The sequence below is a fragment of the Alligator sinensis genome, unplaced genomic scaffold (genome assembly GCF_000455745.1).
Source record: "Alligator sinensis unplaced genomic scaffold, ASM45574v1 scaffold514_1, whole genome shotgun sequence".
Taxonomy (NCBI): domain Eukaryota; kingdom Metazoa; phylum Chordata; order Crocodylia; family Alligatoridae; genus Alligator; species Alligator sinensis.
In genome coordinates, this window is record NW_005842385.1 from 921823 (window position 1) to 934622 (window position 12800).

Here is a 12800-nt window from a genome sequence, read left to right on the forward strand (position 1 = left end):
GAGTGGGTCCAACTTTGATCTAGGTTGAGAAGCCCTGTGCAACAGGGAACCAGGAACTTCAGTGTCCAGCAGGGCAGGGTGGTCCCCACCAAGTCTGTAGAAGTTAGGACACAGTGGGAGCTGCAGCTCACAGCACATGAAACCCAGGCAGAGATGCCAGGTCCTCATGGAAGATGCTACCACAGGATGCACTCTACCACCAGGCCAGAGTACTCAGCCATTCCAGGTTATTGAGGCCACAGTAATAATTCTCCCTAGCCTTGCTGTTCTGTGTAAGTAGGAGTGCAGCACATGCTACAGCATACGCACTCTTCTCAGCCTTCCAGTATTTTCCTTAAGCCTATGCTGTTGACAGACATACACGTGCATCCCTATTGTCATTGTGATACTCTTACTGAGGAGGCAGGGGTGCTTTAATGTATGCCTGGGAGGTATTTTATAGGAGGAAGGGTAAGGAAGAGGGAGAAGGGAAATAACTTTTCCTGCTGCTAGTTCTAATACCTGTGAAATGCAGTTTAGGTTTGAAAGAATGCTTGACTGTTCAAATCCAAAATAAAGCATTTATCAAAGCATTAAGAGTATACTTTAAAATGGGTGTGCTAAATGGCTTCAGGAACCAAATACTAGGGCTGTGCGAAACTTTAGGTGGTGAGTCGATTTGGCCCGATTCGGTGGCCAAATCTCTGAATCGAATCAAGGGACCAAGTAAAAGGTTCGAATCGATTCAAAGCTCTCTGAATATTTGGAAAAGATTCAGAGAGCTTTGATGATTCAGGCAGTCCCCGCTCGCTGCCACAGGAAGCTGCAGCCAGCTCCAGGCTGGAAAATACTAGGGGTGGGGGAGGGGACCATGGGGGGGACCCCAACACCCCAACACCCTCTGCTCCCCCAGCCTCTGCCCATGGCTGCCCCTACCCACCCCAGCTCCCGGTACCTTAAAACAAAAGCCCAGGTGCTCACCAGGTGCTGCCAGGCAGGGGGGTCTCATCCCCCAAGCTCCCCCCCCCAATGCCCCAGCCAAGCCAGCTCTGGCCCTTTAGGAAAAAACCTGGAGAAAAGCCCCGGGACTCTCCACTCCTGCAGCAGCCTCGGGATTCTGGGGGCTCATGCAGAGCCCCCCACATGGTGTGGGGCAATGGGGGGCAGCAGGGATCATCCTCTGCCCAGTGGGAGTGGTGAATCCAGGGGGGTTTTCATGTTTTCTTTTTTCTTTCTTAAAGGACCAGAGCTGGCCCAGGCGGGGCACCTGTGGGGTGGCTGTGGGAGCAAGGGGGGGATCAGGGGGCTCTTGCAGAGCTCCCCATGCAGCATGGGGCAGCGGGGGGGCAGCAGGGATTACCCCCAACCAACAGTACCCAGTGAGTCAGAGCTTTTTTTTCCCAAAGAGCTGGGAGCTGGGGCAGCCGTTGCCAGGCTGGGAAAGCGGGCAGAGGATGGGCCTGGCCTGGCTGATTCAGAGAGTCAGATGAATCAAATCGGGACAGTGATTCAAATCACTGAATCGGATCACTGTTCCCCGAATCAGCTGAATCCAAATCCAAAGCGAATACTAGCCACTTCACACAGGCCTACCAAATACTTATTTGAGGGGGACGCTTAGGAGCAGGTGAGAATTGACAGCCAGGCTGCTCAACTTGAGAAGTGTGAAAGAAGAACTTTAGTTTATTATCAGCATGCAACAGGTTAAAATGCCACCAAGAAAGAACTGAAGAATAATCCCAGCTGTCGGACTCAGCAACAACAGAGAGTACAGTAAAGGTCACTAATGTGCTGTAATTGCATGTGCAGCACTTCACTAGGCTCTTACCTTGCTAAATGACCTAGCACAAAGCCCTTTAATTTTACAGTATATGAATCCTTCCAGTAGCCTCCTGGGTGATGTTTGATCTCATCTGTCATGATGCATTTCCCCCATAAAAGTCTAAAAATAAAAAATGTCAAGCCACGTATTCCATGGGGCTGGCAAGAGGAAACACATTAAAGCCAGTGGTCCCACTAAATTTATTAACTACAAATATGGAAGTTTCCTGCACGGCTTAAAGTGGTTTACTTAAACATGGCTTGAATTCATGGAGGCACATGAAGTTTCTGGGTTGTTGTTTTGGCCATTCAGCAATGAGGTGGTAGAGTCACCTTACTGCAATAATTGTGAGTGTGGAGGCAAAAGCAAGGTAAAAGCACAGGCTGTGCGCCCAGGTCACGCAGTAATCTAGTGTAGGGCTGTCCAACTCCTTAGCAGTCAGGGGCTCCACACCACAGGGACTGTATCAGCAAGAACCCTGGCTCCTTCCATCTCCCTGGCTGCAGGCTCCCCCAGCATCATATGGGTGGGCAGCATCTCTGTCTCCCCCCATCGCCTTGGCTGCAGGCTCAGTCACTGCACCAGGGATGGAAAAAATGGAGGGACCATAATTCACTTGATTGCACTCTGTTCCTGCTAATATTTAATTCATACTGGGCTTCATTAATAAAGATGAAAATTTGGACTTAACGATTACTCCACATTTACAAAAACATTCGAGGTCCTTGACAGCTCATTAATGCATGAACAACCACTAATTACATTTTAAAAAAATCCTGCATACCAAAATTGCATATTCTGAATTTTAAAATTTACTGAACAAAAATTTCACAAAGTAAATCTTAAATTCAGTTTGTCAGGAAAGCACAAACAAAAAAAACCCCCCAAAACCCCCAAAAATCCAGAAGCTGACATCTTTCAGATAAAAGCTAGACTCCCTGCTAAACAAGCAAGTAAATTACACATTCATACATGGAAATGTGTCCTCTAAAACAGGTGCATTAATAACTCCAGGCAAATGTATTATAAATGCTTAGTATACATAACGCTTGTTAAAATAGTACTGAAGTCACCAAAAAAAAGTTTTCATCCTAAGAACTGGGTAGTAATCACAAAACATTGATGAAAAACAGAGGTGATTTGTTTTGGCACAAATTTGGTGAAGACATGGAGTTTTATATAGATTTACATTTTTTGTCACAGGAATAATTATATCGGCATTTTCTTAAACTCAGATCCATATAGACAATAGTATCATTTTTGAATGCCAGACACTGGACTGAAGGAAAGATCACACTGCATTTTTAACGTATGAAAACTAACCTACTTAAGAAATGATGAAACACTGTACATTACAAGATACCATACCTCATTTCTACACAAGTCAGCATAAGGCAGTATGATCCAACATGATATGGAAATTGCAAATTTAAATTGGTAGACTGACTAAAGCAAAAAAAAGAAACATGCCTGTAACTCCTAGTAAAAAAATATAATTTTAACACACACACACGCACAAAAAATCTTGAGATTTTACTTATTGCTCTCACACAAGGGCTGTCAGCAGGCAAATGTCCAGATCAGAAATTAGGTCAGACGTGCATTTCAGCGGGCTCTAACAGTAGAAGACACTCATACTAGCAAAACAGTTTACTGTTACATAATACCATGTGGCATTCTGCTAATATGATACCTATGGCAATAATACCAGATGAACCCCATATTTGCCTGTTGTGCAGTGCATTATACAGTACACTATTTTAACTTAACTTTTGATTTGTCCTTCATGCTGCACTTTGCATACAGGAACAAAAATGTAGAACTTTTAAGACAGCCATTACTTGAAAAATGAAGAGAACCTGTTCCGCCAAGAGCTTAAAGTAGACATTGTCTAGTTGCAACAAATGTTAACATTGGACATGTTGGGCTCCCTGGACTTGCTGCTCTAGTCTGCCTGCTTCTTGGAGGCACTCATGAGGAGCACAGCAAAGTTGGTGTAAAAATGCTGCTCTTCTGATCCAACAGCTTTCTGTATACACAATAGTTCCTCTGCTACAAGTTTAAATTACTACAGCGTGCTAGGCAGTGGAGAGGCATGACTGGATCTACCTCAGATCAGGTTAGGACCTTAGTGGACTGGACCACCAAGCATAGCATGAATGCAAATCCCTAACAGCAATACAGGTTAGCAGTTTCACACCACGTGCATTTGGCTTTTCTGTGCCATCCTTCTGTATCCCACTTACGTGGCTGCCTTTGATCAATTTGGTCATGGCAAACATTTGTCAATCGGGCACATAAACAAATCTGTGCACACTCTCCTTGCATGGAATTACGAAGGCATCAAATAGGTCTTTTCTGGGGTATTTTCTACACAAATAACAGTAGATAAAATTAGCTTAATTAGTACTAGAAGCTTCATCTTCACACACAGCTTTACATATAATACCTTAACAGTTAGACACATCTATGCCATTCTTAGCTAATACATATGAAAAAATAATGCTGGCATGTTTATGGACTGAAGAGGAATCTCACTCTAAAGATGATATGTACTCTGCACGGTATGCCCAAATGAGAATGATGTTCATCATGAAACAAGCTCTATTTAGTTACACTGATGCAAAAGTATTGATTTATCTTATAGGCCTAAATTAGGCACTGTATAGCTGGAACAATGTTCTCCAGTGTTATTACATGGTCTTGAAGCATCTCAAATTAACTACTAAAAAAGTATATTAGTCATAGACCAGAGGTCACTTCCCCAGTGAGGTTATACCTGTGTAATGGTCTATTCTTTGCTCTAGCAATAAAAAACAAGGAAAATCAATAGACTTTACTGCCTTACTGGAGCTTTTTCTGACATACATGCAGTTCCAAAACTCAGATTCAAAATTTCAGCCGAATTCTGATATGCCCTTTCCCTGGGAATATAAACTTTCTCTGCAATAAATGAATATGACTTCTTACAGCAGGTGTTACTCACCTTAAGGGCATAAGATTTTGATCCTTTAGGATCTGTGAACTGCTATCACGAGTGTCAGAATATCAGCCTACAGGGGGAAAAATATTCTTCCCGCTTCAGTTTCAAATGTGTACCTCTGAAATGAGGTAAAGGGCCCAATTATGCTCTCTCAGATTTAACACCCATGTGATTCCATTGGTGTGGGGGAAGAAGCACAGACCAACTGAGTACCTGATCAAGGCTTGGTTTCACTCCCAGGTCTATGTCCCTGGGCAACATCACTTCAGCTCTCTGTACCTGTATCCCACCCTTTGCCCTTCCTGTATAAACCTTCCAAGTGAGGCCTGTCTCAAATTAGAAGCTTTATGTAAACCCAGCACACTCTCTGATGGGTTGGCTAGGTCTCAGTGAAGATATTCATAATTCACGCTGCTCTCTGTTATACAGATTCAACTTCTTTGAAGGAGGTGGCAAAATTGGTCCCAAAGTCTAAGCAAACTGCTTTTTTTTTTTAATCTGGTTCTTGCAGGAAGGCTGCCCAGCTCTCCTTGTGAGCCATTTCTCTACTAATCCCCATGAAAGTCAATTTTCCAAGAGCCTGCTGACAGACCCGAGATGAAACAGCATGACCACTGTTTATACTTCACAGCCATACTCTGTGATGTGGCTTACACAGAAACATTTTGACTGCACTATTACATCTCCCACCTACTTCATTTTATTGCTTCCCAGCTTGGATCTCCATTTAACATAATGTTTGGGAATTTTGCATTGCTACATTGAAAAACAAAAAAAAGGAAAGCAAATGACAAACACATATTACATATGAAACACAATTGCTTGTAAAACATTTCCTTTTAAAAACTACTGTACAACTAACTTATTTTAATTATGTGCAATTGAAAATATATAAAAAGCCTTATCAACTAAATGATTTTTACAAGCCCCTCCCCCACCTTTAAAAAAAATGTGTGTGTGGACTAGCACTGAATAATCTTTACTGAGTCATACACCAATTCTCATGTTTCACTCTACCTATACATAAAGCATTTGGGATTTTAATCTACTTTGTTGCGAGAGAGAGAGAGAGAGAGAGAGAAAAAGAGAGAGATCATACCATATACTTTTACAGTATAACCAGCTAAGTAGACGTCTTTAATCTCATAACATGATAAAAATCATTATAAATTACAGTCCCTTTGATAAATGACTATGGTGACGCATGCACTCATCCTCAGTGCTGTTACCATCAAACCACTCATGATTTTCTCTGTACTCTAACAAAGAGGTCTCATGTTTCACCTTTTCAGGATTGCCTTTCGACTATCAAATGGCTGCCCAGTGCCAACTATTCTGTAGTAATTGGTCAATGTTGCAGTGCATTGCTCTCTCTCAGTCCCATCACCATCACCACCACCACTGCCTTCCTAGCCCCTAAATAAACGCACAGGAGTAGTCTGGGAGCAGCCCCTTTTCAGCCGCAGGAAATCACAGTGAAGCGCTTGGAAATGCAAGACATGTTGTGGAGCACGATACCGAGGAGAAAGACCAAGACGCATGCCACCAAGATCACAGTGCAAACCCCCGACCAGGTAGAGCTTTTCACAACACCCCTCCTGTCATGTTCCTCTTCTCCAACTTCCTGTGGGATTCCACCTTGCAGAGGCTGCTGCTCAGCTGGGATTGTCACCACAGTGACAGACTTCTGCTGGTTACCTGGCAGGAGGCGGCAGCCAATGTCTCCAGGCAACAGTGCTCTCTCCTTGGAGATGGGCAAGGGCAACATGTAGCATCCATTGCTAGGAAGTTTGATAAAGACAGGAGTGTGCTCTGAAGCATGAGGAATTGCAATCACAGCAATGACTTCTGGGTCATCAGGCAGCTGCGAAACAGAATAGCCTGGTGGCAACTTAGTGATACCTCGGCACCAAGGGCATCTCAGGTCTTTCTGGCTGGTCCTCATCTGCTGAAGGCAAACAGAGCAGCAGGTATGTTTACAGTCCAGTAACTTGGGCCTCCGTCGCGGGCTGTAGTAATTGAAACAAATCTGACATTCCAGTAGAGAGTCCTGGGACAGTGTCTCCATTGTAGCCCTTATGGGGAAACACTGAGTATCTTAGAGAACTTTGCTGTATTGTCCAAAATCTGAAGCCTGGTGTAGTTTCTCTCTTCCCACTGCTGCGTCTGCGTACCTCACCAGTGAAGAGCAATGGCTAGGAACCACCATGTAGGTAAGCATCTGATGTGTCTTTCAGTATCTGAGAGAAACAGAAGATTCAAATGAACAGGGTTATTTGGGAAGACAAGACACAAAACTAAGAGGAAAATAAAATCCCCTGATTTTATAGTAACATCATACTGAAAGGGACCTGTTCCCTGCAAGCACAAGCAATCATGTAACAGAAGTTAAGTACGAAACAGATGACAAAAACAGCCCCTCCTGCATGCTATGACCTACAAACAACCCACTAACACCCAATAATATACTAGGACAGCAGGGGCCAACTTTTTTTTGTCAGATATGCCAAAAATTAAGACTCATGCCCTCCCTGAGTACCACTCCAATCCCATTCCTCTGTCCCATCTGCTGCTCTGCCTTCTCCTCCCTGACCTGTGCCCCCAGTCTGATATGTTGCTCTTTCTGCTCCCTGATCTATCTGCAGCATGTCACACAAAAACTGCCCATGCCGCTAGTGCTACATGTGCCATAGATTGGCCACCCCTGCACTAGTAGTGCACTATACCTTCAATCGAATCTGCATGTTCTACAATAATGGAGAAATAGACTAGATGATGAAGGTCATGTCTTTAGGATAGGCTCTTTTGGACCTCAATTTCTGCAATCCCCAGAACTGCAGGTCTGTACTTGATGTTACTTATACCTGGTAAAAATTGAAGCTAGCATCTGAAAAGGTGGTCTCAAGGTCCATCTTATGATTTACATGTATATTTTTAATAATTTCTCAAGGCCTGTCAGCCCTTAATAACCCTTTATTTTCATTTAATCCTTTAAAGCCTCAAGACTTTTTGGCTAACTTCTAAGTCTGCACAAGGTAAAAAATGCAAGTGCTTTCATAGGCACCTCAGTTACACTTGTAAAATATGAGCAGAATGAGCAAACAAGTAACTAGGCATATTTGTGTGCAGCAAAAAGGAAATGCATGATTTTATGCAAAAGAATTTCTGTCTGGCCACAAGAACAGCTTGGGGGAATAGCTGGGATGTCTTCATTTGAAAATTTAGCTCATGGTCATCAACAAAAATGGAAGGTTTCATAAGGTCTGCAGAAAGACATTGGCTAAGCATGCACCTAATTAATATATTAAAGAATCTGTTATTAATCCCATTCTCCAACATTCATAATCACACTAGTCTGTCTATTAACTTTTTTGGATGACTTTTTTTTGGGGGGGGGGGGGTTGTGTTTTTTGTTTGTTTGTTTGTTTGTTTGTTTGTTTGACTTACTCTTGCCAGGCTTCATGTATTTTCTTCACTGTTACATCAGGAACTGGCCTCGTTTTACACAATTTGGTGGGGAATAGAGGCCGCAACACATTTTTATATATTTTTGTCTTCTTCTATTTCAGTTTATTTAAGATCAGTACTCTATCCAACATGCTACATGCCTGTTACAAATTTCAACTTTAAGGAAATGGAAGATGGAAACCTGGGATTTGTGGGGCTGGATTAAGCTACAGGACTAAATGGACAAGCAGCCAAAACTAGATCCTCAGAGAAGGAGAGTGGGCCAGTCCTGCTACTGTCACTGGTACAGCTTAAGGAAGATTTATACCAAAAGCGGATATGGCTCATATCGCCTTATCAACCACTCATGAATTACCTTGGCCACTGGTCACAGTCACAGGCAAATCCAGTGGCATGGTCTCACTCCCACTTCCACAGTATAACTCAGCAGCTCCAGATGCTTGAGTCCCCTGCGGAGTCTGGACCATGTGGCAGGAGTATCAGCCAAAGATCTTTTTAAGTTCCCAAAGCAGGTAAGATTCCCCCACACAGTGGCACCCCTGCCTTCCACTCCATGCTCAATGGCACCTCCCCTGCCAGTCCCCCCTCCTTCCTCTCTACTTACACCTCTGAGACCAGGAAGGGGAGACCTGCCTGCTAGCACTGCTGCCCCTGGCTGACCCAGGAGCAGTGGGAGCCACTCCTACCCCCATCCAAATAAGGCTGTGGGGAATAACTGCACAGGAAGCTGGGCTCAGCCAGTGGCAGCAGCAACAGCAACAAGTGCGATTCCTCTCCTTGCCAGGTCATGCTGTGTGTTCCCCACCAGCCTGGGACCAGCCACAGGGAGGGGGAACCCACACGCTGCCCCCACTCCTGTCCCCGGCTCTTCACACAGCCACTCCCGCACAACCCAGGCTCGAGTGCAGCAGAAGCAGCTTAGAAAGTGGTAGCAGCAGTGGAGTGCACCCTTCCTGCACACACAGGTATAAAAAGAGAGGAGGAGGGGGACATGGGGGAAAGGTGCCACTGAGCACAGAGGGGAAGGAAGGCATTGCTGAGAGCTGGGGGAACATGAAGAATTCTTACCCAGTTCGGGAACTTAAAAAATTCCCAGCTGCTGCTCCCACAGCATGGTGCGCCACCCCCAGGCAGAGGTGGGGAGGGAGCAGTGGAGTGCAGTCAACCCTGCAGTGCCAGGCGCTGTGCACAAACCCCTTTTTTAAAAGCCTGTATCCACTTATGGTCACAATAGAAACCTTTCTACTGATATGAATGTTTGATCAGTCTGTGAAGTATCTCCTGCACTGACAAACACAATAACACCCAATAAGGCAAAGCCCCCACACCACAGAAAGCATAAGAAGGTCTTTTGCCTAATGAAGAAAGAATGACCCATAGGGTTCTGTGGGGGCAGACGGCATCAAGGTAACACTGTCCATGGTTATACCCCTTGTCCTAGAGCAGTAGATAACCTTTGGCATTTACAACAACCCAAGATTTCTGTGTACTGCTGCCCCCCGCCCAAGCAGGTAAGTCTGTGGGGAGAAAAAAATTATTTGGGGGCATGCCTCCCCAGCAGTAAGTCCCACCCAGCTGGGGCCCCACTCGACTTACCCCGTTCCTGCCTCTGCAGCACTGTCCCTCACTGAGGGGACCTTGATCTAGCCCCTGCCCCTTCCCCCACGGACTGACCTGATGGGCTGGGGAGCCCGCGTGCCCCCTACCCCAGTCTTGGGTAGACTCCAAGAGGCTCCAAGATCTACTGCAAGAGGCTCCGACATCTACTGGTGGATCAAAATCCACTGGTTGGTGACCACTGTCCTAGAGTATGGCTTGATCAGCTACACTGGCTAGTGAATAAAGGAAAACGCGGTATTTCACCTACAATATCCATAAACTGAAAGTCTCCCTTATACAGCCTAAACAAGAGCAGGAAACAGCAGAGTAGAGGAGTCTTACCTGCTTTTTCTGCCACCCCCACACCTATGTAAGGGTCAAATACAACCTGGTCAGTCATGGGGAATATTGGTAGAACAAGTGAAAACATTCCAACTGATAGAAACAAATTTGAATGAATTGCTTTGGGTAAATTTTAACATTGTACTGGAATCTAGGAGAATGGGGAATAGCGTCTCAGTATGGTATAGGAGATAGCTATTCATCATTGCTTGACAAGAAAAATTAAAGAAACACCACAGGTCATAGAAAAATATGTATTAAACACACTTGAACACTGCAGCTATAAAAATGTTAGATGCCTAGAAACCCCTGGATAAGAAATTCAAAAAGGAAAAGAGAAGACATATGGGAAGATAGGACCAAAGGAGGGGCAATTGAGGTATTATGGGTCAGAATGTAAGGGGTCAGGGGGGAAAGGGACTTGGTAGTGGGGGTCTACTAGAGGCCGCCACATCAGGAAGATGGGTTGCACCTGGATTCTCCAGACAGCTCTCAGAGGCCATATGGTCAAGGGACATGGTTGTCATGGGTGACCTAAATTACCCTGACATCTGCTGGGAGGAGCAGTCAGCTAGATCCAACCGTTCATGTAGGTTCTTAACATGCATATAGGACCTTCACCTAATGCAGGAGGTATACGGTCCCACTAGGGGAAATACCTTACTGGATTTGGCGCTAGCTACAGGGGATGACTTGGTGGGGGATCTACTGACACAAGGTAACCTAAGGGACAGGGACCGTCACTTGATTGAATTCACCATATAGAGGCATATAGGCTGTGGAAGCAGGGGGTAGCTACCAAGGTGGAGTACACCTACTTGGCCCGCACTTGAAGGGAAGCAGTCAGAAAGGCCAAAGCAGAAATGGAATTTAGGCTGGCAACAAAAATTAAAGACAAATAAAAGCCCTTCTTCAGGTATGTGGGTAGTAAAAAGAAGGCGCAGGGTAGCATAGGACCCCTACAGGATAAACTAGGGCAATTAGTGACAGATAGGGGGCGGTAAGGCTGAGCTCTTCAATGAGTTTTTTGCCTCTGTAATCCTGAACACAGATCAGGACAAATCTCACAACTGGGTCACAGACAGGCACAAAAAGGAAACCAGCCCACCAACTGTTAACACTGACTTAGTGAAGGGACACTTTGAGGGGCTGGATGTGTTTAAGTCAGCAGGCCCAGATGATCTTCATCCAAGGGTGCTGAAGGAATTCGCCAGTGTCATAGCGGAGCCACTGGCACAGCTGTTTGAGTACTCCAGAGGACTGGAAAAGAGCCAATGTGGTCCCTATTTTCAAGAAGGGGAGGAAGGAGGATCCGGGTAACTATAGACCAGTTAGTCTCACCTCTATCTTCAGGAAAACCTTTGAAAAAATTATTAAGGATCACATTTGTGGGAGTCCAGCAGGAAAAACAATGCTGAAGGGTGCCAGCAGAATCATAGCAGGTAGATCTTGCCCAACTAACCTTGTTTCTGTTTATGACCAAGTCACAAAACGTTTAGATGCAGAAATCAAGGTAGATGTAATCTACCTGAATTTTAAGAAAACCTTCGATATGGTATCTCATCCTATTCTCACAGATAAACTGAGAGGCTGTGACGTAGATGATTACATGGTCAGGTGGGTGGCAAATTGGCTTAGGGGTCGCACCCAGAGAATAGTGGTGGATGAGTCGGTATCGACCTAGAAAGATGTGGACAGTGGAGTTCAACAGGGCTCGGTCCTTGTACCTGTGCTGTTAAATATCTTCATCAGTGATTTGGATGAGGGCATGGAAAGCACTGTGTCCAAATTCGCTCATGATACCAAATTATGTGGTAAAGTTAACATGCTAAAGGGTAGGGAACAAATCCAGGGTGAATCTGGACAGGTTGGAAAAGTGGTCAGAACAAAATAGGATGCAGTTCAACAAGGTGCTGCACCTAGGGAGAAGGAATCACCAGCATGCTTACAGGCTAGGGGAGGACCTTCTCAGCAGTACAGGAGCAGAAAAGGATCTTGGAGTCATTGCTGACACCAAGATGAACATGAGTCGTCAATGTGATGAAGCAATTAGTAAAGCTAACTGCATTTTATCATGTATTAGCAGGTGCATGATAAACAGGTCCAGGGAGGTGATAGTTCCCCTCTATGCAGCATTGGTCAGGCCACAGTTGGAGTACTGCATCCAGTTTTGGGTGAGGGATGTGGACAACCTTGAGAGGGTTCAGAGGAGGGCCACTCATATCGTTAGGGACCTGCAGGCAAAGCCCTATGAGGAGAGATTGAGGGCCCTGGATTTCTTCAGCCTCCACAAGAGAAAGCTGAGAGGCAATCCTAAGGCTGACTACAAATTCATCAGTGGGGGGCAGCAAGGAATAGGAGATGCTCTGTTTACCAGAGCACGCCTTGGAACAAGTAGGAACAATGGCCACAAACTGACGGAGAGCAGATTTAGGTTAGACATGAGGAAGAACTTCTTCATGGTAAGGGTTGCCAGAATCTGGAACGGGCTTCCAAGGGAAGTGGTGTTCTCCCCTACCTTGAAGGTCTTTAAGAGGGGGCTAGACATGCACCTGGCTGGGGGCCGCTGACCCCAGCACCCTTTTCTGCCCCTGGCAGGGGGACCAA

General features: G+C 45.2%; 1 protein-coding gene across 7 annotated transcripts in view; it reads right to left on the reverse strand.

The window, feature by feature from the left end:
• Nucleotides 1-1036: 1036 nt before the first annotated feature.
• Nucleotides 1037-12800, reverse strand: part of RNF152 (ring finger protein 152) — a 62400-nt gene continuing 50636 nt past the window's right edge. For all 7 annotated transcript variants that reach the window (XM_025211015.1, XM_006029530.3, XM_025211013.1 and 4 more), the window contains one exon: nucleotides 1037-7024. In XM_025211015.1, the coding sequence (XP_025066800.1) occupies nucleotides 6241-6852 (612 nt within the window). In that variant the 5' untranslated portion in view covers nucleotides 6853-7024 and the 3' untranslated portion in view covers nucleotides 1037-6240. The remainder of the gene's footprint in view (nucleotides 7025-12800) is intronic.